The sequence below is a fragment of the Vulpes lagopus genome, chromosome 8, assembly GCF_018345385.1.
Source record: "Vulpes lagopus strain Blue_001 chromosome 8, ASM1834538v1, whole genome shotgun sequence".
Classification (NCBI taxonomy): domain Eukaryota; kingdom Metazoa; phylum Chordata; class Mammalia; order Carnivora; family Canidae; genus Vulpes; species Vulpes lagopus.
Genome location: NC_054831.1, coordinates 44,079,645 through 44,105,957, shown reverse-complemented (window position 1 = coordinate 44,105,957; position 26,313 = coordinate 44,079,645). Strand labels below are relative to the sequence as shown.

Sequence of the window (26,313 nt, the reverse complement as noted above, 5' to 3'; positions counted from 1 at the left end):
CCCATCCCTCCAGGCTCCTGGGGTCTGGACAGACCCAAGGGGTGACCTGGCTCCTTTCCTGCCAGTGGGAGCCACCGACTTCCTGCCAAGGTCCACGGAGGGGGGGGGGGCACGGGGGGACTCGACGTTAGCATGCTGCTCCCACAGTACCTGAGTTGGAGGGCTTTGAGATGTCATTTCTCTTGCAGCTCTTTGGCGTCTCTGTTTTTGTCTCTTTCCGGTCTTCCTCTGTTTTGCTCTCCCAGCGTCTAAAAGTCTCAGCTCCACCACAAGGATGAGCCTGGGGCACCCTGCATCGCCATCCATCTTTCCGCCTTGCTGTCAGACCCATTTCTTCACCACCCATGTTCTATGTAGTTCAGTCAACTCAAAAAAAGTTCTCTTTTGTTTTTTAAGAAATGTATCTAGTAGCCAGTTATATAATTAGGAAAGAAGCAAAGCTGCAGGCAGATTTATTACAATACTTCATCAAGGGACAGAATTACTTCTGTCTACACTCAAGGAAATGAAAATTAATGTTGTAGCAAGAAAAATTTTAAACATTATTTAACAGTAATTAACAATAAACTGGTCCAACCAACAGGAATGGTTACATGAGTTGTGATAAATTCATAAAGCAGAATCACTCTACAACTATTAGAAATCATGCTTTTGAAGACTAATGACAAAAGAAACACACACAATAGAAATTAATAAAGACACATAATTATTTGCAATATGATCTGACTCCATGCAAAATAAAATACATCGGCTATGTTAATAGTGGCCACTTTGGTAGTGAGCTTATAGGTCATTTTTTCTCTTTACATATAGTTTCTGTGGTTTTCAATTTTTTACAATGAACATAAATTACTCTTAGAATCGGAAAAAATATATACATAAAAGAAACTATTATATCTAGTTTCTAATTTTAATACCAAGTCCAATTTTTAAAAGACTACCAACAAAAGCTTATCTTTCATGGAAAAAAAATCCTACCACCTCTGAAGATGATACATAATACAGTACAGCATTCTTTTTTGCACATTATCACCCCGTGTCAGCAAGATTAGCTATGCTCGATATGATAGTGGTTTACCCTGCCTGATATGATATTGGCTTATCTAGAAAAGAAATAATATGATCATCCACAACTCCAGTGTAACAGAAAGACCCCTGTCTGAAAATCATCAAAACTTAAGGGGCTTTCAAGGATAAGACCTCATTAGCCCTTTCTAGAAATCAGTAGCCTGTTTCAGTGTGAAAGTTCAAAGCAAAACTAGTTCAAAGCTAGTTCCACAGAAGTTGCAGCAACAATGTAAAATAAACCTCAGCAATCATAGGAACAAATCTCCCAGTGTTATCAGACCAAATGCTTTGGAGCCTACTAAGAATTTTAAAAACCTCAATTCAAAGAAATCATGACACATTCTGAAGAACAGCAAGCGGATGAGTTATTATTTCGTTCTCACTTGCTCAGGAAAGGTCACATCATTCATTACATGGAGTGCTCTAAAATCAAAGAGTTTATAATCAAATTAATCATACCGTTGCTCATAATAAGTACTTTTTCCTCCTTTCCTACCCCTAGAGCCATGCAGTACAATGCATTTCAAGATCAGTTCATGCTTCCTGAAGAGGCCAACATCTCACGATTCATACTTATTTTTCTACAAACATTAGGAGTCCTTTTTGCGCAGGCCCTTGGTAAGGCGCCAGTAACACAAAGTCCACAAGGACCCCCGGGGCCTGGAGACCTCGAAAGTCACAAATGATGAAGTTCTATAATCTGCTCTGCTAAACATATCATTAACCAGACATGGAAACTAATATTAGCAGCATTTGCTAGAAACACTGCTTTTAAAAGGAACGTTGCTGCCCCCTTGGCCCCTTGTCACTTCTCCTATATTCTACCCCTTTGTTTTTCAAGGGAAACTTGGTTCAACAGTGAACCCTTATGCATATCATGGCTGTTTAGAGATGGTTGCTTGGGACCTTTTAACTTTTTATTCCAACATCTGCAATTATTACTTCAAGATAAACATTACATTTAAGAATGGGCACTGATTGAATGGGCACCATTCAATTTCTGTAAAAATGTTGCAGAATGACCCCCACTTCCCATACATTTGTTACAGTGTGTGTTACAGAAATGATGGCCCCTGACAGTCTTTGGTTACCCTTCAAAAAAAAAAAGAGCAAATCCAGGCACTATTCACATTATCCAGTATTTTACAACCAGCTATGCTCATTTACAAACGTTTGTCATATGCCACAAAAATTTTTTTTCTAGAAGCCGGAATAACGAAACCTATAGTTTCACAACACTGAGAAGTGCAAATGGTTAACAGCTGATGTATGTGTATAATTACTTCAAAATAGATGAATAGGAAAATGTTCAGGACTATTTATAACTTCTTCTGCCTTTCTTAGAGTAGTAGAAAATCAGAGAAAGAGAAATAATAAAAGCAAAAAGTAGGAAAGCTATGAAAGCCAATAAAGACTTTCGGGTGTGAAAAAAGCTGCATTCGGTGCACAGGGTGAATTCCTCTGGACAAAACCGCCCCAAAGTTCCAGGACCTGGGAAGCCATTGTTGTCAATAATTTTCCTGTAATGCTTCACGGACGGTTTGGGCTCAAACTGGTTTGCAGCATAATGATAGAGGCCAAACTTCGGAGCTGTGCGATCATTAAATGAGTAGGCAAAGTATCCACAAAGATTGATACCATCCAATATGTAGGCTGGAAAAGCAAAAGGACAGAACAGTCATTAAAAATGTTTGTACGCAACGCTTCACTCTTAAACTGCATTAGTGAGTGCATCGGGGAAACTTCCAATACCATTTATTTTTATTTTTAAAAAATGTTTTCTTTCAATACCATTTAATAACTAAGTTAGGTTTAACCATAAAGGGATTCTTTCATGCAAGGGCCGATATTGAGCTACGTTTAACATAGTAGGTTTTCCGTAATCAAACCTCCTATGATGGGCTTGGCTTAAATCTTTAGGCCCCTGCAGGAGGCAAGAGAGCCGTGAACCCATCCGAGATAGGGGACACGAGGGGCCACGGCTTTACAGCTTCAGAGGGTGCTAAGGAGGTTCCGCTCTTTCGCTAGGGCTTGCCGCCGCGGGCCGGACTGCATCATCCCTGGGGGAAGACGCGAGCTGTCTCTCGCACTTGTTCAGGGTGGAAGGCGTGGACAGCACCTTGTTGTGAGAGGGCCGGGGGCTGTGTCTATGGGCGCCTCCTGGCTCCCACGCCCTCGGGGCACAGGCTTCTAGGGACGGCTGTTGTCCCCCCTCCCCCGTACCTTTCAGAGCTTCATTTACGTAGTTCTGCATGTAATACACCCTCAACGTGTCGTGGGCCGCCCGCGGATCGTCGTCTATGCCGTTGGATATGATATACATGGGGAGGTCTCCGTACTTGAACTTCAGCCAGTTGAGCACTTTGCGCAGGCCCCAGGGCACTACGGCCACCCGGCCCGGAGAGTTGAGCCAGGTGATGTCGGTCATCTCCTGCACCTCCAGGTAGTCATTGTATTTGACCGGGTCTTCTTTTTCCCAGTCCACGAGGATGGTGGTGTAATGGCTCAAGGCCAGGAAGTCAAAGGAACCCCGGATTAGCCTTTTCTCCTCGTCAGTGAAGTAGGGCAGAAGGAAATGGTCTCTCCGGTTGAGCCAGTCCCGCATCAGCCGCGGGTAGTCCCCGGAGCCGAAGATGGGCTCGGCCAGCCAGCCGACGTCGAACTCCAGAACCCTCTCGGCCACCTCCTTGTCCTTCTGGGAGGAAGGGCAGGCGGGCTCCACCCAGTCGGCCTGCAGGGCTATGGACACCTTCCCCTTCTGGGAGCCCCGAAAGTGCTCGTCGTACACGCGCCAGGCCAGCGCGTGCGCCCGCAGCAGGTTGTGCCCGGCGCGGAGCGTCAGGTTCCGCGTGGGCGGCTCGCCCAGCGTGATCCACACCTTGACGTGGCGGCCCAGGTCGCGGAAGCACAGGCGCGCGTACTCGGCGAACGCCAGGGCGGTGCGCGGGTTCTCCCAGGCGCCGCGCTGGGCCAGCGGCCCCGGCAGGCCCTGGTGCGCGGCGGCGGGGCGCCAGAGCGCCACCACCGGGGTGATGTTGGCGCGCAGGAGCTCGCTGGCCACGCAGCCGTAGTAGTGCAGGGCCGCGCGGTTCACCCGGGACTGGTTGCCCAGCGGCAGGATCAGGGCCCAGTCCAGCGAGAAGTGAAAATGCGAGACGTGCATCTCCTGCAGCAAGGCCACCTGGGGCCGGATGGCGGCAAAGTCCGCGCAGTAGGGCTTCCTCCTCTTGGCCAGCAGCCCGTCCACCTTAATCAGCCTCTTGCTGTGATGGACGTCCCACAGGTAAACGTTCGGGTCGGTAAACTGAGACAGAGCGGTGTCCACCTGCCAGGAGAGGAGGGAGCGTGAGCCTCACCTGCCGCCCTGGAAAGGCAGCTCCGCGCAGTCCCCTCCAGGACGCCAGCGAGCAGGAGGAGCAAAGAGACAAGCGTCTGTAGCAGAAAATGCAATCCGTTCCAAAAAAAAAAAAAAAAAAAATCCCGCTTTTTGATACCTACTTCTTATACCCGTACTTCTGACTCTTGCACTGTTACTTTATCGTTTGTTTTCTTAAGTCTGATTTTTTACGTGTCATTTCAGATGACAAACATTAATGATTCTCACACCCCTCTGGTCTGTGTGAAGCGAGCAAAGTGCTTTTGAACGTCTGTATCTTAATGAGAAAGCACTGATAATGTGAGGCTCCCAAATTAAAAAGAAAAATAGACAAAAAGATAAAGCGTAAAACCTGAGTTAGAGGCAGAAAATGCAACGATACTTAAAATCAAATCATGCTTCTTAAAATCAAGTTCTAAATTGAAGTTTGCTGTAGGCAGACAGCACGCTAGGTATGTGTAACTATTGTCTTTTGTTGGCATTAGTGTCAAAGACCGAACTTAACAGATTCAATCTGCTGATAAAAATGTTCAAGAATGTGGAAATGAGGAACAATGTTGTCATTTACACATACGGGGCTGTTTGACCATAGTTTCAAATTTTTCCTGAGTTATTTTTCTGTGATGATCATGACACCAATGGCTTTCGATCATCTGATACACTAGCCTCCGAAATGAAAATGGGTATTTAGGAAAAGTGGACAAATTATAAAATGGAAATCACAAAATGTTCCCTCCCCATGTGAAACCATGGGGGAAAATACACACTGGAAGCTCATCCTAAGGATTCACTGACTAAACCAGTTTTCTCTTCAAAAACAGTCTGTTAGAATGAGTCCCTTGGTTTGACCCTCCGTATACAAGCAGGGCTCAAACTCTAGTTTGGAATCTCTGGCAGAGGTTTCTTTGCATTCTGCCGGCCTGAGCTGCTGTTCCTTTGAAGGGGTCAGTGCTGTGTTTATAAAGGAAAGTAATAAAAACCAGCATGTCAGAGGGAAATTGCTTTCTCTGGAGAATTGTCCCTTGTAGATCACCCACACATGCATTTCCCCTAGTATTGTGGGAATGCTGTAAGAAGTATTTTTCCACTGTGATGCGCCCACAAATCTTGTTTCCTCAGCTTTGCAAGAGAAAATATTTGCATGCTCTTTTGAAGTGAAAGTGTTCATGACTTGAAGGAATTCTTTGGATTATTTTTACAGAGCTCCGAGCTGACTAAATTTGTAACGTTTCTACCACAATTTTTCCAAAATAGGAGCTTTTATTCACTCCATCTGCAAACAAATAGGAGAGACTAAGGTATAATTTCTGGGGGTGGGGGAAATCTATGTCTTAAAAATATAAGACACCTAGAAATGAGTACTCAGGCATCACTCTATCTAACCTCCATTAATTTGTTGACTTTTCTTTCTTTTTTTTTTTTTTTTTGACTTTTCTTAATTAAAAAAAAAAAGGAAAATAAAGTGGAGCTTTTTAGAAGAAATGGGTATAAAATATATATGTAGTATATTACAGAAGAAACTTTCTCCTAATAGTGGCCAATGTTAGAGAAGCTCTATGACCCCAGCATGTAGCAGGTTCTGTACCCCTGTTTACTATGAGCATGAATGGTTATGAGAAAACAAACCTGTTGCCTGGTTAAATTAGGTCCAGTGACCGTGACAGTCCATGTGAACGATCCAGAGGTCAGACTTCAGACAGATGGTACTCTTACTGGAATATTCTTTTTAGAGTTTTTTAGGATTAACATTAGGAATTTATTTGTATTAGGAGTTTAAAATACTAGCCAAGAGGGAAAAGGATGAATTTCAAAGGTTTAAAAATTACTTCTCAGGGCTTTAACATAATGTATTAAAAGTATAGAGAACAGCTTGTAAATTAAAACATACACACACACTCCTCAGAACTGCCCTACCAAAAAACTTGTTTTCAATTTACCAGTTAGGAAGTTAGCTTAGGAAGGGCACTGCCAAAACAATGCAGTGCTCAAGGTGAAAAGAAAAAAGAACAAAAAAGCAGTTGCAACCTTTTCCCACTAGAGAGCTTCTGGAGATGTTCAGCCACCATGGGTTTGAGAATGAGTTAGTTTGTGTTTGGCTGGTTGTGTGTAGGAGAGACTGGGGGGCTCTGCTGTATGAAGGAATAGGGACACCCCCCCCCCCCACCGCAGCTGAAGAGGTAAAACGGCAGGGCAACCTCCCAGGAAGGGTCCAGGACTGATGCGTGGCTGGCATCAGATCAAATTCTAAAACAAGTGCCCTTAAGGAGTAGAAAAAGCAATCCTCTCCCTATCTCCCTTCCTCTTCACTGCCAGACTTATTGCATCAGACCAGAGTTTCTCTGATCTCTCAAGGAAATAGGTTGTACTCTTAAAACTTGCTCACTACTTACCAGCTCCCAAGACACAGTCCAGGGATGAGGAACAGAGCAGGAGGGAAGGGGCTCCCTGCAGTGTCTTGCAACTCCCCGAGTTCACACTGTCTGCACAGAGATGCTGTCGGAAACTTTACTGCATGTAAAACTGAACTGGGAATTACCTGCCTGGGCGTGGGCTGCTATCAGACGTCAGGGCATAGCACGAGTCATCAGGGACAAGGGGGACAGGGCCGGGCAGGGAGTGGGGCCAGGCAGAAGGTTGTGAGAGAGAACACAGACCAGGGACCAAGCTACCCTCAGCAGGGGAGGAAGGAGGGATGGGGAGCCCATCACCCTCCCTTTGTCCCCTTGTCCCCTTCCTCCTCATCAGCAGCCTATTTGAGCCCCACTGTAGATCTCACAGGAGAGAAATTAAGAAAGAGAAGTTCCAGGAACAGAGGCTGATGGGGAAGTAAAGAAGAGAAGGGAAGAAACCCCCAAACCCAACAGGGCAGAGCTGCAAGTATTGCTCCTGCACTCAGATATCCTTGCTATCTGTGTCTCGCAGTCACCTTTTAAATATAAGAAGGGATATGAATCTGAGACTGCCCTTTAAACTCACTGTGGTCTGCAAAAGACCTAAGAATTATACACCTCAGCAAAAAAATGTATTCAGGATAGTGTTGATTTATTTCCTTTGATACTTACAAGAAAACAGCAACCCATTTCAACTAAAAGATCTTTCCTCAGGTCTGAGCATCCTTCTAAATACTTCTTCGGAACTGAAGGGTAACAGAATATGCCACCCCAAAATGTGACTGTGGCAACTCAGGGCCTACCATCCCAAACTATGCCCCTCTGCTATACTGATTATTGTGAGTTGCAGGGCTCAAAAATTATAGCAAATGCAGGGAAAGGCTTTCTCTGAGCTCCCCTTACCTGCCTGAAGACAGATCCTCCCAAAGGAACTCAGTTGTCATCAGTCCCCTCCCAGGAATTTCCTCACCCAGGGAAGGTGGAGTCTTGTCACAGAAAAGGAGACCAGAGGTCACCACAACACACAGATGGACTGTGTCACAGACTATTGTGGTTTCCATCTATTCTTCTAAGGGCCCATTCATCTTTCCTGAAAATTGTTTCTTCTTCCCTAAGAGACCCATATCCCATCCCAGCTTCTGGCCTTTTCTATTAAGATGGTATGTAAGCCCGAATCCTAAATCACCTCAAGTATTTATGCATTTTTCTCTGAGTATCTCCCATGTATATGTAAGCTACACATATTAATAAACTTCTGTTTGCTTTTCTTTTTTATTTTTAAAGGTTTTATTTATTTATTTATTTATTTATTTATTTATTTATTTATTTATTTATTTATGAGAGATACAGAGAGAGAGAGACAGAGACAGAGACATAGGCAGAGGGAGAAGCAAGCTCCCTGAAGGGATCCTGATTCAGGACTCAATCCCAGGACCCCTAGGATCACGACTTGAGCTCTGAGCCGAAGGCAGACACTCAACCACTGAGCCACCCATGTGCTCCTGCTTTTCTCTTGTTAACCTGTCTCTAATTATAGGGGATCTCAGCTAAGAACTCAGAAGGGTAGAAGGAAAGTTATTTTTCCTCTCCCACTGAAGCAATGAATTGGCTAGAAGCACCCAACATGCTAAATACCATTGCTTGTCCATGGGTACCAAACTCTGTCTCTGTCTTGATCTCTATGTTCATATTGGTCGGCAACACCCTACCACCACCCTGCTCACTTAGCACCCTGCTCTGTGCACTCCATTATATTATTTGTATATCCAGAATTTTCCCTCAACAGGCCTTTTTGAAAGCAGGGGTCAACCATACTCATCTCAGTGTGCACTCCCCTCGATGAAGCACTCCCGGCAGTTAACATAGGGCTTTGTATGCTAAACATCCAATAAATGCCTACTAAAATATTCCATCAAACTCTAGGAAACCCTTTAGGATTGGAAAGTTAAAAATAATATTGATTAATTAAATAGTAAGTGCTCAATAAATATTTAAATCAATTAAATAGTAAGTGCTGACCATTTGGATCATTTGGAAGAACTTCCTTACCACTTCAATGACCAATTTCAGAAATGAAATTTTGAGCAGTGAATCATTGGAGCAAGGGTTTTTATTGCCTCCGGAGGGGACAGAGATGTCCTGATGTTCCTGCCTCAAGTTCAGTGGCTCCACTGAGACCTGAGGTACTGTGTTACATCTTGTTTATGGAAGAACCCAACTGCTTTTAAAAAGCACTGTGAAAACCACTGTGTTAAAAGGGAGTATTTTATCTTTTTTATTATTTTTTCAGATCTTAAGTAGTCATATATTTTAAATTTGTTCTTCCTTTGGGGCTGATTTAAGGTGCAAGATAAAGCTAGGAAGGTTTTTGGAAAGAAGGGTGCAATATTCCAAGCTGTGCCCTTACTATGCTCATTAAGGATCCACCTTTGGCCTGAAGAATGGACAATGTGCCATGATAACCTAAGAAGGAAGCACTACTTACTAGTGATAGGGCTTGGTGAGACTGCTCATTGGTTTTGTCAGCTGACTTACTTGAATGTAGTTGTCAACAATTCCCCAAGCAAAGTCACAGGGAAATGTCCCTTCTAGGGGCTGATTTTCAGGTAAAGGAGGGAAGCCATTTTTCTCTATCAGCTTTTGGTAGAACAAGGCTGAAGACTTTGGCAACAGTTTCTTATCCTGGCTTAGAAAGTCCACGTAGAAAAGTCCACGTCTGATGCTGTAGCCTCTGTGCCACTCGAAGCCATCCATAAGGGACCACGCTGTGTATCCAATGACATCCACCCCATCCAGCCTGATGGCTGCAAAGAGAAGAAAGGACAAAAACAACATGACCCTTAGCTGGGCACTCACAATTCAAGAGCATTTGAGGGGTTTACTATATGTGGAAATAAGTTACATATAATGCTTAGTGTTTGGTAAACCTATGACCTTTTTTACTAATGAAAAGCTGCCACACCTGGATAATTCTAGAAATAAGTGTCTTCACAAATAGGATGCCCTCCAATATGTTTTTTGCTTGAAATATTTTTATTTCTGTTAGGTGGTCTTTGGGCCAGAGAAGATGTCTTACTTCATCTTCTATTCTAGCATTGTGTCTGCTGCAATAAATGAATAAAACCTTTCAAAGCACGACCACTGGAATGTTTTCTTCAGAAAGTGTTGACATTCCTTTTTCTTTAAAAATTATTTTATTCAGTGCAAATAGTAAGAACCCAAAAATATACACAGATATCTAGATATCAGGGGATTTACTTAATCCTTAATACCATCTGAAAATCTAGAGTAGTGGGGTGTCTGGGTGTCTCAGTGGTTGAGCATCTGCCTTTGGCTTGGGTCATGATCCTGGGGCCCTGGGATTGAGTCCCATGGGGCTCCCTGCAGGGAGCCTGCTTCTCTCTCTGCCGATGTCTCTGTCTCTCTCATGAATAAATAAATAACATCTTTTTAAAAAGTAAAAAATAAAAATCTAGAGTAGTAACTGAAAATCTGGTTATTTCACACATTATAACCCAGTTTCTCATTGACAAATGAGTTTTAAAAATGCATTTAAGTTCCTCATTGACAAAATGAGTTTTAAAAATGCATTCAAGGCCCCAAATAAGAAAGATGTTACATAAGTGCATTCCTGCCATTGCCAAAATGATTTTCTGCATTATGATTAAAAACTATAAAAACTATAAATTCATGTAGTTTATTACAGATCATCTGAAGGATTGTTTTTCCTGTGGATTTTGGCAGGAAATTAGAATTTTACCCCCAGTCCTACCTTTTAAGGTTTCCATTATGAATTTTTTGAGGTAATACATATATTTGGCATCATCTCTCTTGGTGGTCCCTGAGACAAACCAGCCATTTTCCACAATAAATATTTGAGGGTGGTTATATTCAAGGTCAATCCAAGAAAGGAGCTGCCTCAGGCTGGGAGATTCTAATTGGTGGAACTTCATGTGAGGGTCCAAGAGTTGAAAACTCAAAGTTGGTCCAAAAGAAAGAGCAAAAAAGTCAGCTGTTCCCTTGATGAACTTTTTCTCAGGTTCAGTAAAAACAGGCAGAAGAGATGACAGGTTATTCTTCATGCTTTCAGGATAGTCACCATCAATAAATATGGGCTTGGCAAACCAGCCTAGTACAAAGTCAAGAGATTTTTGACATTCTTTGATGCTATGGTCGGTCATTCTTCGAGGATTGATCCAGTGGGAGCTTAGGGCAATGGATACCTGGCCTCCCTGAGTTGGGCGGAAAGAAGTATTGTAGAGATGCCAGATTTTGGCATGAGCCTATAAAGAGAAAAGCCATGGTGAATTTATCTCTGATTGTGAGAAGAAATATAGTACATTTTTGAATCCCCAACTCTATTGGTATCTGTTTCTCATCAAGCCTAACCTAATGAATAACCCCACAGTGTTTAACAGTCACCTGGAAACAATAAATTATTTTCAGAGTTAGGTCAGCCCACAGTGAGCTGCTACCATGACTGGAATTGTTTCCATTGTTTTTCGGTAGCCAGCGGAAAATGTGCATTTCTTGTCTTGAATGCAAAGTGATTATTCATACTTTGAAAAGTTAATGAAATAAGAATTTGTTATAATATCTTACTACTTAATTGACTTTGGATTTCATAATTTTTCATTAATAGGCCACGTGAAACGAACCAATCCTACATTATGATCACACCAGGACTTTCTAAACAGGATTATATATTTTTTTTTTTATCCTAAGAGACTGGGAGTTTTCGAGTTGGCTCAAATTGTTGGAGTCATTTTAATACTTTGTGTGCATGTCTCACAGCTAAAATTCTAACACATGTTCCCACAATCTTTGTTCTTCCCTAAGAAGAATCAGCACAATAAATTAAAGGACCAGCTCCAATATCTAACCTTGGCCCATCCTCTGGAACTCAGAGGTTTTCTCACCAGGTGCAAGGTACAAGCCAAGAGCAAGAATCACCCACGTACAGCCTCAGGGAGATCAGATGTCCATTGTTAGCACTCAGCTGGGAGTTCCCTACATCAATGAAATGGGCTTTGCTTCCTTAAGATTAACTTTATACTCCCGTAAAATCCAACTGACTTCTGGTATCTTATTTTTACTTGTTTTCCTTTTATTTACAAAGACTAGTGAGGATTGCAGGGTTTTTCCTACCTTGCTTGAATCAAGTTTCTCTTCACTTTAGAATTTGTTGATTTACTCCCCTTATTTTTCTACAAATACAAGTGTTGTTTATCAGCCTTTTACTCCCCTAATGTAACCTCCCTGAAAACCCCATTCCAATTCTCTGTTTGACTCATATACTCCAAAATGATCATGCCAATTTCATCCCACTCCCTGGGCCTAAGAAGCTCATTCACTCAGTATGTCAGATATCCTCTTCATTTCTCCTAAATATTCTTCTCATGGTTCATTTCAGTGCAGGTGTCCAAGAATGATCTCATCACCGTTCTTATGAGTTCAGCCAAATATTTCAGTGGAATAAAACAGTTTACATCTAACTTTCATTTTTAGTTTCTTAGTAAATATCTACTGTGTTTCATTCCACTGAATATATATTTTTTCACAACCTGAAGCAGCTACCCATATGCTAAAAAGGAAATAAAGAATAAAAAGTGAATCAGAAGAATAGTGGCATTTACCCACGTGGTTCAAGAAAACTGGAGCTCAGTCAGGCTAGGTTGCTGGCTCTGTGACGTCTCCCGCCTCTATCTTCCTCACCTCTACCACCTGATCAGTCTCTTCACCATTGTTAAGAAATCTCACCAATGTCATTTAACAGTTAAGCAGAAAAGGAAGGGAGCAGCTTAGGCTAGTCCTCAGGATATTAGACCAAAGCATTTTCTTAACTAGGTCCATTGAGGCCCATAGACACTCATGTCCTAAATTTAACAGACATACCTCAATAGAACAAATACCGTGATGGAGAATCTAAGAAGCCAGGCAGGAGTGAAAGCAACCCGAGAACTTCCTAATCTGGGCCAGTTTGGCAGGTAGCTGAAGTGGGAGTCATACAACAGAATGGCCTACACTAATGGACCATTCCTCTAACCTTGGATACTTTGAAACCACGCAGAGGAGGTCTGGCGAGGAAATGAATGCCCTGGCCACATGGTAGTGAACACACAGTCTTTAATGTCAGATAAAATTCCTGCTCCGTTACTTTTTTGTGTGTGCCTTTAACCGTGTTACATAACCTGGTCAGGTGAGGCTAACTTCCTTGTGTCTCCCACAGGGATGTTATGAGGTCTAAATAATTTACATATAACACCTAACACATAGTTTGAACATGGGAAGGTCTCCATGAATGCTTATTCCTTCTCTACCTAAAGGATGAGCAGGCCAAAAAAGGAAAGCTTAGCCCATAAAGCATAGAATACCACCTGCTATGGAATTCAGCTCAAGTACAGCCAAGTGATGTAGTGATACCATCAAGGGATTGGATTAGAAGAGACTTAGGTTTGGATCAAAACTCCTGCATCCATTAGCAGTGTGAACCTCAGTTACTTCTGTACAAATAGGAATAGAAGGTGTTCTCTTGCAGGGACATGATGAAGATGAAATGATAGGATGCAAGTAAAAGTGTCTATGAAGTAGTTGAGTATTTTAGAGAAGTGTTAATTTGCAGCATTGGGAAGTTGATGATTAATTTTATGTATCAACTTGATTGGGCTGAGGGACTCCCCAGATAGCTGGTCAAACATTTGTCAAGGGTTTAGCTAAGCTGCACCACAGTAATGCTGCCTCAGCATCCATTTTGTTGGGCCAAGGGACTTAAGGGACCTTAAACTGACACTAGGCCCTCCTACGTGTGCATGCCCTAGACAGCAGCCTGCAGGGTCACAGGCAAATGTAAGATCCTGACATGACCTCCTGAATAGCGCTTGTAATCCACAAGCCCCCTCCCTCCCCTCTCCTATAGGCTCTTTCCATAGACCCTCCTGGGACTTACCAGAATCTGTTTTTTTATTTGAATTGGCCAGTCTGGCCCTAACCTAGGAACCTTAATAAAGGCCTATATTTAGATCCTGCCTCTATCTTTGTCTGTGCTCTGCCTGATCCCGCCAAGTGGCCCCTTAAGGGCCGTATACCTCCTTCAGGACCTGTGAGTCACAAATTTTTCAATATCAAATTCTCCATTGTTGAACTGAGGCTCACCAAACAGCACTGTGCTCCACTTAACAAATGTTAATGGAGCAAACCTTAACAACAGTATTTCTGGGTGTGTCTATGAGGGTCTTTCTGGAAGAGATTAGCATTTGAATTGATAGGCTGAGTAATGGTCACCCTCCTCAAGGAGGGTTGGCATCATCCAATGCTTTGAGGAGCTGATGAGAACAAAAAGGGGAAGGAAGGGTGAACTTTCTCTGGGGAACCCAAACTAATATAGAAAGTGTCTTGGATATCACTTGCCTTAAGCACTCACCCCACACCCAGGCCCCTATTTATCAGTTACTTGACTGTTCACCATAACAACTCAACTTGGTGGTTATCCCATGAGGGGCATCTGCTCCAGGAAGTTCCCCAAATCCCACCACATCCTGCCTGCCACATCCTACCCACATCAATGTGGGCTAGGGCTGTGCATCCCTCTTCTGGGTGCCCTCCGAGTCTCACCATACCTCTCTTGGATCACCTACTGTAGGTAATGATGCCTCCCTGCCCAGACTATGCTCCCTGTGTGTTCCCGCATCCCCTCCCTGGCACGTGGAAGCCTCAGTGTCTGTTGAACTGAACTGAACCCTGCTTCATTCACCTTCATTCCATTTTCAGATGGTAGGTTTAAGTAATCGACTACTATAAGGTCAGGTGTAGGAGGGTCACCACTTAGAGCGTAGCAACAACAAAGGATGATTAAGGGGAAAATGGTTATATTTGTTTTTTTGCATTGCTTTCTAATTATTCCAGGTGTGTTAATCTTACATTTCAAAACTGTCATTTCAAGATTGAGATTTAATAAAGCTATTGACAAGGACTCAGGGAAGTAATTACAGGTGTGCATAAGAATGTTCACCTTCATACTATTTGTGATAGCAAAATACTAAAAATTATAGAAATGCCCAATATTCAAATATATTCACACTCATATATGCAGTTTTAACACATTATGGTATTACTAAAGATATACTACCATTCAGATATTACAAATAATGCAGAGGAACATCCATTAACATGGCAAAACTATTCCTAAAATACCGACTGAACAGAAAAGCAGGTTACAAAGCAGTACATAGAGTTTAACAGTGTTTTTTTCAATTAAAGAAAAACACGAGAAAAAAAATAAAGAAAAACACGTACATAAAAATCTGGAATTATTTATAAGTTGTTAAAAGAGGTTTGTAGCAGGATTGTGGATGGTATAATTTTCTTAAATTTGCTTACCTATATTTTTTCATTCCCTACCATATACATGTATTGCTTTAGAGGTAAGAAAAAAACCTTAAAGAAAGGAAAATAGCTCATAGGAGCTGCACAGATGACCCTGCTGAACTGTCCATGATGGTTATCTGAAAGCCATGATCTAAATAATCTCTGCCTAACTGTTCTCTGTTGTTCTCTGCTTCAGATCCTGAGTCCTAGGCACATTGAACCTTCCACAAAGGTCTGAAATCCTCTAGGCTTTCATGCCTTCATAGATGCAGCTCTCCCAAGTTTTCCTATCCCTGGCACCTCCAGCCTCACCTCACTTCAAACCTCAGCTCAAGCATCACCCTTCTGAGAAGTCCTCCCCGACTTCTTCCCTCTCTCTGCCCTTCGGTGTCCATTCCATGTGTCTCTGTGGCTGGCCTCTGTCAAAGATCTTCACCAAATTGTCTTGCATTCACTTAAGTATCTATATTGTAGGTATTTTCAAGGCACTGACTGGGTCTTTTATCTAAGATTCTAAAAATGTCTGGGTGCAGAATAAGTATAATAAATATATATGGAGGAATGAAGGCTGGAAGTAAGAGCCAGATCAGAGTTTGGGACAGCAGCAAACATTTTTCTGGTCCAGAATAGGAAAACTCTTTCATAAGATATCCTGGTTGTATTTTATTTCTGAGACCTTGAAAGACAGAGAGCTTTTAGGCACACACCATTAAGAAAATAAATTAGAAGGAATTTGGCCTCTGAGAATAATACTGTATTGTCTCAAAATGTACTAGTGATCCATTTTGGGACATAAGACACTGGTGTGTGATATCCTCTTCACTTCCTTCCCAGCCTCAGTATTGAATGTGAAATCTACATTCTGAAAAAACAAGGGGAAAAAAATCAATCTCCTATTCCTTTCTGCCAATCAGCTAGTATCACTAAAGCTTAGAAGTCAGCTGAAATACTCTGAATTCCATAGCACATATAAACATTCTCTTTCAGGTTAAATAACTCCTTGTCATTTACTTATTTGTATCCTTCACAGAGCCCAATGGAAAGCTTCACACAAATTGGGCAGTTTGAAAATAGTGAGGGAAGGAAAACATAGGAAGTGGGCTTCATGTCCATTTCAGCATCCTGCCTTGGTTCAGTTTCCAGATCTGGGTGAGGAAAATGAAACCCAAGCAAGCAACACGTGGTAGCATTGCAGAGCTGAGAAGGCAAAAGGCAGCAAGACAAAAATGAAAATTTTATCAAGTGTGATTAACAATATTAATTCTATGTAAACTAGGATCTACCTAGATCACGATGAATAATCTTTAGGGAAACCACAAAAATATATTAAACATTTACCTTAAAAGCCAATAGAATAACAAAAGTGAAATACTGAAAAATACAAATATTTTTTTAAGGATGCCTAAAGAAAGAAACAAAACCAATGAGATAAACAGAAAACAAACAGCAAGATGATAAGCATAAATATCAATCCTACTAATAATTACTCAAATAAAAATAGACAAAAAAATGACTACTAAAAGACAGATACCGTTAAACTAGATTTTTAAAAAGTATGTTCCAACTATGTTCTGTGTAGAAGAAACACACTTCAAGCATAAAGCCTCAGATAGGTTAGACAGATTAAAAGAAAAAGGATGGGAAAAGATATATCATGGAAATGGCAAGCATAAAAAAGCTGGCATGGGTCTATCACTAATGAAATAGACTTCAAAACATGAAGGGTTACAAAGACAAGGATGGACATTTCATAATGATTTGGTTTGCTTGGCCAACCCTTTACCAGTAAAAATTGCTCTGATTGGCCAAGACCAGGTACTGAACCAATCATTGTCAAGAAGAATGATATCACCATGATGAATTCAAACCAGTTAGGATCCATCCCCGGAGCTGAACTCTCACAAGCTGGCTGAGTTTTACAGGCTGCCTGGAGAAAGAAAGGATAGCTACTGCTCAGGCTAAGGGCTCAGGTGGAGAGCAGGCTTGGGCTGACGTAGAATGCAGCTATGCTCCCAGGAAAGGCTATCATTCTTATTGTTCTCCACTTTCATGATCAAAAACAATTCAGTTTGGTATGGTGATGATGTTAACTAGACTTATTGTGTTGATCATTTTGCAATACATACAAATATTGAACACCTGAAATTAATATAATGCTATATATCCATTATATCTCAACATTTTTTTCTAATAATTAAAAATTATTTAAAAACAAAAAAATGGTCATATTCATCAAGAAGATATAATTCTAAGTGCAATGATATCAGAGCTTTAAAATACACAAAACAAAAACTCAGAGAATTTTAAAAATAAATAAATCAAGAATTACTGTTGGAGATTTCAACTCTTCTCTCACTAATTGATTGAATAGCAAAAAACATCAGAAAGTACACAGACTGCCAAAAGAATACTGTAAACAAGCCCTCATTGACATTTATATCAACACTACACTAAACAATGTTTTCAAGTATACATGACATGTTTATGAATATAAACCATATCCTGGACCATAAAGTAAATTTCAAGAAGTTCAATATGTTAAAATCTTAAAAAGAATGTACTGTGATCAGAATGGAAATAAATTTAAAAATAAAAAAAATATTTCTAGAAAATCCACCAAATATTTGCAAAGTAAACATAAACCTCTGAATAACCTTTGGGTCAAAGAATAGATCAAAAGGGGTATTAGAAAACATTCCAAACTGAAAGATAGTAAAACCATCAAATCGAAATTTGTAAGGTACAGCTAAAACAGAACTTAAGGGGAAATTCATTGCTTTAAATATTAATATTACAAAAAAAGAGTGATCTAAAGCTCAAGGACCAAAATTTCCACCTTTAGAAGTTAGAAAACAGAAGAGCAAATTAAAACCAGAGTAATTAGAAGCAAGGACATAATAAAGATAAAAGCTAAAATGAAATAGAAAATCAGTAGAGAAAATTAACAAAAGCAATGTTGTTTCTTTGAGATAGTAATAAAATTGTTACAAACCTGCTATGGCTTAGGAAGAAAAAAAATCTAGAAAATACAAATAACAGTATAAGAAAACAGGAGTTAACACTGCAAATATTCAGACACTAGCAGGATAAAAAGAAAATATTATGAGCAACTTTATGAAAAAAATTTGACAATGTAGTCATAAAATGCACAAATTCCATGAAAAATACAACTACTCAAACCTGACATAAGAAGATAAAGAAACTCATAATTTATCTATATCAGGCAAAGAAATCAAATTCATGATCAAAAATCTTTCAATAAAGAAAATTGTAAACCCAGATAATCTCACTAGTGAGTTCTAGCAAACATTTAAGGGGAAAAAACCCCCACCAATTCCACAAAAACTCATTTAGAAAATAGACGACAGACTATTCTCAATTCAATCTGTGAAGTTAGTATAACAGTGATACAAAAATCTGCCAAAAAATATAAGAAAAGAAAATTAGAAACCAAATATCCCTGAAATATATATGCAAAAATCCTTGAAAGAATTGGAAATCAAACACACAATATTTAATGAACCAAAAGAGAGATGGGGTAGCCATACTAATATAGTCAAACTATACTTTTAAGTCAAAAATTATTGCAAGAAGGATGCCTGGGTGGCTCAGTGGTTGAGTGTCCGCTTTGGCTCAGGTCATGATCCCAGTGTCCAGGATCGAGTCCCACATCGGGCTTCCTGCAGGGAGTCTTCTTCTGCCTTTGCCTATGTCTCTGCCTCTCTCTGTGTGTCTCTCATGAATAAATAAATAAAATCTTTAAAAAAATTGTTGCAAGAGACAGAGAAAAACATGACCTATGGGAAGAGGGTCAGTCCATCCAGAATTTATAACAGTTATAAACATATGCACACCAACAGGAGAATAAAATTAATAAAGCAAAAATTGATAGAACTGAAGGGAGAAATACATAATTCAATAATAATTGTTGCAGACTTCAATACTCCACTTTCAATAGTGGCTAGAAAATCTAGACAGCAGGTCAACAAGAAAACAGAAGCCTTGGACATTACTATAAATCAGAACTAACGGACATACAGAACAGCCCACCCAACAAGAAATATAGACATTTTTCTCAAGAGTGCATGAGACATTACCCAGAATTGACCATATGTGAGGACCCAAAAGAATTCTTTTTTTTTTTTTTTAAGATTTTATTTATTTATTCACAAGAGACACACACAAAGGGGGGGCGGTGCGCAGAGACACAGGCAGAGGGAGAAGCATGCTCCATGCAGGGAGCCTGACATGGGACTCGATCCTGGGTCTCCAGGATCAGGCTCTGGGCTGAAGGCGCTAAACCGCTAAGCCACCCGGGCTGCCCCCCCAAAAGAATTCTTAATAAATTTTAAAAGCCTGAGGTCTGGCAAGAATGTGGCAAACCATATAGAAAGTAAAGGAGGCAGGCAGCTCCTAAAGAGATCCTTAATAAATTTTAGAAGCATCTTCTCTAACCACAGTGAAATGAAAAATCAGTAGCATTCACAAATATGTGGAAATTAAAGAACACATTCTTAAAAATGAGTGAGTCAAAGGAGAAATCACAGGGAACATTAGAAAATACTCAGAGAGAAATGAAAATCAAACCACAACATGCCAAGACTTTTGGGATGCAACAAAAGTAGCACTTAGAGGAAATTTTATACCTGTAAGTGACCACATTAAAAAAGAAATACCTCAAATCAAGAACTTAACCTTCCACCTTAAGAAAACAGAAAAAAAAAAAAAAGCGAAATAAACCTACAGGTGGCAGAAAAAGGGAAATAATAAAGATTAGAGTAGATATAAACAAGGTAGACAAGATATCTAGGCAATTATCTGACAAGTTATCTAGACTAAGAAAAATAGAAGACTCAAATTACTAAAATCAGAAACAAAAGTAGGGATATTACTAGTGATCTTTTCTGTATATCTATTTCCATAATAGGAGGATTATCAGAGAATACCATAAAAGTTGTATGCCAACAAATAAGATAACCTAGATGAAATGAACAAATTCCTGGAAATACACAAATTACCAAAGTGGCTGAAGAAGAAATAGAAAAAGGAGAAAGATACAGTTTTTTAATTTTCAATTCTGCCTTTTGTTGTATTATTTCTTTATTGTTTAAGCTAAGACCTCTGGTACAAGTTTGGATAGGGGAGATACCATGTTTATGGATTGGAAGATTCAACACTGGAAGTTATATATCCTCCCCAAACTGATTCCTAGATTCCCCATCATCCCAACAGAATCCCAATATAATATATATATATATATATATATATATATATATATATATCCCAATAATATATATATAAAATATTTAATATATAATATATATATAATAAGGACAAGAATAGCACATTCATATTCTTACGGGGATTAAATATGTCAGTATAAAATAAATAAATAAATAAATAAATAAATAAATAAATAAATAAATATGTCAGTATATAAAAAGCACTTATAATTGTGACTGGCCTGGCTGGGTAAGTTTATTATTCAAGTGTGGTAGCAATGTAATTTATGATTTTTAAAAGATCACTGGCTGCTATGTGGCAAACTGACTCCAGGAGGGCAAGACAGGAGCAAGGGAACCAGTTAGGCAGTTATTGTGTTGGTCCAGGCAAAAGATGATGTTGGTTTGGTCCAAAGGAGATAGTGAGAAGTGGCCAGATTTAGGCTATCATTGAAGGTGGAATCAGCTAAACTTGCTGCTGAATTATACATGACTTTCAAGGCAGGGAAAGAATCAAGGACAACAGAGAAAGCAACCAGTAAGGGATTGGTGAACGAGAGTGATCAAGTTCTGTTTGGGTTGTGGGTCTGATACCTCAGGGAAGATGCCTGATTGATGGCTGAGTGGATGAATGGAAAGTTGGAGAAGACGTGGATGATATTAACCATCATTCAAATACATTTCAGAGGTTACACTGAAAAGGGTTTCTTGTGGCTATCATTCCTTAGATTTTTCTTTAAATGAAATGGAATAATTCTTAAAGGATTAATTTAATCCTACAAATAATCTTAATTAAATTGAGACCAATAGTTAAAGAACGGAAATGCAGCCCATAAGCAAAAAATTATTCAAACAGCTAATTTGTGTCTACTCCCTACCAAAAAAGAGACCTCAAGGTGTTGTCTGGTTCTAAATTGAAGATACATTCTTTTAAGAAAGGTCAAAGGACTAAACAAATTTCAAATCTCTATTACATGTCCAAGGACTTTCTTCAGTCACTGCCACCTTGAGCTGTTACACAAGTATGCCAACTACCCAATGTTCCTGTTTGTAGACCAAGTTAACCATCTTATTTCTATCAGCACAGCTCTGTAGATTATAAACTGCAGTTCTTTCAGATAGAATTTCAAGCAGCCTTTACAAACAACCATCTAAAAGAGTACAAGAATAATTTCCAAAACAAAGCCATCTATAATTTTTTATGCACAAGAATACCGTAACCAGTAGTCTCTGTGCACAGCTCTCCAAAAGTCATCCAGGACCTGTCTCCATCATCTGGGCCCCAACCTACACCCAGAGCCTCACATCCACCTCCCCTGACACCCAGTCAGACAGATGTATGGAAGCAGGCAGCAGCTGACCTTGTTTGCCTTTACTTCTTAGCAAAGTCAATATGTAGAATTTCAACTCTGAGCACCAAGCCTCATGCCTCTCGAAAGTTAAGAGGAAGAACTAGTACAGTTTCACACCCAAATGAGTTTCATATCTCATCACTTCCCAACCCAGCTCTTTTACCATAGAGGAGTCAATTTCTTGAAAGCTCTCACACAGGGCTGTCCCTTGGATGACAATCCGTCAATCCTGAAATGACGTTCTACTTTTCCTTCATTATCTTATAGCCTTCCCTGCCTTCTGTTCTAGATGTGTTTCTTCAAAAAGAGTCCATAATTAACCCTGCTTACTCTTGGTGCTATTTTCCCCAGTTACTCTGTAAGTGTCCACTCCTTCCAAATTTGGCTCCATTCTCATCTCCTCTGTGAAGATTTGTTTGGCTCCCCAGATGCATGTAGACATTCCTTTCCTACCACACCCTGAACATATGTAGTCGGATACCATACTTTGTCATGGTTCTTCATAAATTAGTCTCTCTTCACAAAGACCGTATACTCTTTACCAACAAGAGTTGAATAGAAACAACCTGAACATCTCACAATGAGATTACTTATTTATTCTTTCAGGCAAATATTTATTGAGTAGCTACTATGTGCCAGACATAGTCCCTAGATGAGGTGAAACGATCTAAAGGGACAACAATAAGGATTCATTGAAATAATCCATGACTAAGAGATTAAATGGAAAAGTTACTTGTTAGCTACAAATGATCATCAATAATTTTAATAAATTATAGTCAGCTACAGATAACGCATGTGCAGTACTACCTAATTTATGTATATATACAGAATAAATAGACATAGGACAAGAGTCAGTTTCAACTTTAAGATGAATAACCCAAGGCAGACCAATGAGAGATCCTCCCTGAAATTTTTCTGCTGTAGTAGAGACAAGGGTCTATCTTGCCTCTGGAATAAATCTGGACTTGTTGGCATGGGATGACCCCCTCTGTAAAAAAGACAAGAATATCCAATTGCATGCACGCACGAAGGAGGGGTGGGGATGGGGGGAGAGAGAGAGAGAGAGGTTGCCCCCTGCCCCCTGCAATCGTAATAATTACCTGCAAGTCCAATCCCTGAAGTCCCTGGAGTTGTTTTCCAATTCTTTGAATTATCCATGTCCTTCTAATACAATCTTTTTTCTCCCTTAACCTAGTTTTAGTTGGGTTTGATAATTTGCAAATATGGAATGCCTAGATGCACATATACTCAAATTTGAGATTCTGTAAGACCTCACTCAGGTAAAGGTATGCTTTTACGGTGGCAAGACAAAGGCCAAGGTTGAGTTTTTAAATCATGGTGTGATTTTGGAATGTTGTTATCTATAATCATTTTGTCTGGATTTTTCCAAAGTAGTTTCCATAAAAGGCCATATTCATTTGTTTTTAAGTGTAAACTTCCTTCAAATGAAGTAAAAAATATTTCATAACTCAGAGTAAATATATCAATAAATCAGAGATTAAGTTTCTTGCTTCATTTATCTGTATAGAACTAATCAGCCTCAGTTAATTCATTCTATTTAATACTAAATCATGCTGCCATAAAAATCTGTCCAAGTCACTGATGCTAGGTTGTTAACAAAATATCCGGCTTGTGACCAGAATCCACCTAGTTCATTTTTTTTTTTTTTTCACCTAGTTCATTAATCACCATGTTCTCAAAGACACAGAGGAGTTCCAATCCCTGAATTTTATATCTCTGTTTTTCTAACAGCAACAAAATGAGAATGGTGAGGGAACAAGTCGGGAGACATCAGGCAAAATAAGAAAAAGAGACAAGAAGATAAAGAATTCAGATAAGGAATGTTTATCATATGGTCGGCAAAAGCATCCTGTGGTTCATCCATCAGCTGGAACCCTTTCAGTAAACATCTACTACTAAAATCACCAATGTAATTCTATAATACCCTCCTGAAACAGCTGCTCTCCAGTTTCAACAAAATTGAGCAAAGCATTTTTCTCATAATAGTCAGCTTTACTTTCTAAATGTTTTACCTCTGCCTCCTCACCTAATTCTCCTGCTCAAAATTATCAACAGCACATGCCAACTGACTGACTCTCTCTGAGGCTTTAAGATCATTTATCAGTTCACAGGCTCATTTACGGCTGTTTGCTTTCGAAATAACTCAATTCCCCTTGCAGTAGAGAACCCTTCCTACCTAAAGAAAAAGTGACACGTAAGCATGCGAGGGCTTCTGCATTGTCAGACAAAGTAAAATTACAGAAATATAAAATATGTTTTGTGGAGGGGCACTTGGGTGGCTCAGTTGGTTAAGTGTCTGACTCTTAATTTCGGCTCAGGTCATGATCTCAGGGACATGAGATCGAGCCCCGTGTCAGGGCCCAGCATAGAGCCTGCTTAAGATTCTCTCTCTCCTTCTCGGGGGGGGTGGGTGTGTGTGTGGGGAAATATATATATATTTATATACATATATATATATAATATATATATACATATGTATGTGTGTGTGTATATATAAGTGTATATGTGTGTGTGCATGCAATTGGATGCACACATATATACACATATATATACACACACACATACATATGTGTATATATGCACATAAATATATTTAAACCATATATATGTATATGTTATGTTTTTATTTTTATTTTTTGTTATGTTTTTATACATACATATGTGGATATGATATTTTGTTTTTGTTTTTTTGTTGTTTTTGTTGAACATTTGGGGAACAGCTTAATAAACTGCCATGCGACACCATGGAGTGTTAACCAGGCATTACAGCAACCATGACAGCCACTTCTATGTGTTTCCAAATAATACATAAGGTGAAGACCAGGATTCAATAAAGCCTGTTCACCAGGACTTCCTTGGAACCAAATCAGCAGTTGCATTTGGTTGCTGGAAGTTGACTGTTTCAAAAATTGCCATATTTCAATATATTGTTAATATTTTTACATAGACAAGAGGAGGTGGTGGAGGGAGTTGATAAATAGGAAAGGCCAGGCAGTCCTGTCCTGGTGCCCTGTCTCAGGGAAGACATATATACATATGTATGTTTTATGGAGTAGCTAGCAGTAGAAAGTAATTGCCCACACTTTCCTTCCCTCTTTCCCATTTGCCTTATGTGCTGCCAGTTTCTACACGGTCTTAAATCACAGTTTTTCATGGCAGATTCCAGTCATGACATCAGGTTAGGAGCAGCCACAACAACTTTGAAAATCCAAGTAGGATAGAACTACCTAGAAATTATCAGAGTGTGCTGTGTATAGTAAGGATAGGTAAGCACTGCTTCATGAAACTTTCATTTCAGTTGTGAATGTGTCAACTTTCTTACTGTGGGTCAAGTTCCAACTATTTGAAAGTCACCAGTCCAAGTTAAGGGATATTTTCATTCCATAAGTATTTATGGAGCATCTGCCCACCTGGCACAGTTTTAGTACCTAGGGAGACAATAGTAAACAAATCGAACAAAAAGCTCTGCCCTCATGGAGCTTCTATTTTAGCAGAAGAGACAATAATCAGTGAAAGTAATAATAAACACTACTTACTATAAAGAATGTTAAAAGGTAATAACCGATACAGAAAATACAGAACAAAAAAAGACAGCCCGAGTGCCACGGGCAGGAGACGCATTTTCTTGGTGGTGCTCACAAGAATCTTTCATTATTGTGCCGTTAAACATGTTGTGGTGTTAATCTTCATTTTACATCTTTGTAGGGCAAAATCCATGTGTTCTCACTGAGCAAGAATCATTTCCATTAACATCTACCCTCACAGAATTTAAAATACCCTAATCCATAGTAAATAACAAATCAAGCAAAGGCATACTCCCTTCTGCACCCCCAGAAAATCAGAATCAGACAATGGGATTAACCCAAGCAGATTAGCTTCTGGCCTCAGCTCAGGAAGACACCTCATCTTTCTGCCCCATTTCTGTGTCTATGGAAATTTTTTTACAGACTCCCTTTGTGATCCTCAAAGATTATCCTTTATCTGCACACACACCCCGCCATATAAAAGCTGCTCTCCTTGGGCATTGGTCAGATTCATTTATAAATGTTCTTCAAGGGATATTAATGAACACTTGGCCCTACAGTGTCAAGCAACTGCTAAATCTCTAGCTTCTGTCTGGGGATGGTGTAGGAAATCAAAGATTGTATTTTCAATAGCCACTATTATGCCAGAGGGATTTTGTTTGCTTATTGTATTTTGTTTTTTAATTGCTCTTATAAGATCTTCTCCTCTGAAGCTAAAAACCAAACCCCTAAAATCCTTCTCCACACATTTCATTTGCAGTACCTATAAATTTAGGGAGCTCTTCTTCCACTAGACCCCCCTTCAGGAAGTACTTCTGGAGTCAGGAAGTAGGTCTCTACTCCCCCAAAGGCCAGGTCTCTAGGAGAAACAGTTTTAGATGGGGTGGTCAGGCCATGCCTCATTCAAGAAGGTGGCTTCTGAGCACAGGCTTAAAACAGGTGAGGATGCTGGTTCTATGGATTGGGGCATCAGGTGGGATGGGGAGAACATTCTAG

At 39.9% G+C, this 26,313-nt stretch overlaps 1 protein-coding gene across 1 annotated transcript in view; it reads right to left on the bottom strand.

Moving 5' to 3' along the window:
• Window positions 1-418: 418 nt before the first annotated feature.
• Window positions 419-26,313, bottom strand: part of KL (klotho) — a 46,037-nt gene continuing 20,142 nt past the window's right edge. Inside the window, exons 2-5 of the mRNA XM_041767447.1 lie at window positions 10,607-11,117; window positions 9,370-9,638; window positions 3,292-4,393; window positions 419-2,721 (exon numbers count right to left, since the gene is read on the bottom strand). Coding sequence (XP_041623381.1) covers window positions 2,384-2,721; window positions 3,292-4,393; window positions 9,370-9,638; window positions 10,607-11,117 — 2,220 coding nt within the window. The 3' untranslated portion in view covers window positions 419-2,383. The remainder of the gene's footprint in view (window positions 2,722-3,291; window positions 4,394-9,369; window positions 9,639-10,606; window positions 11,118-26,313) is intronic.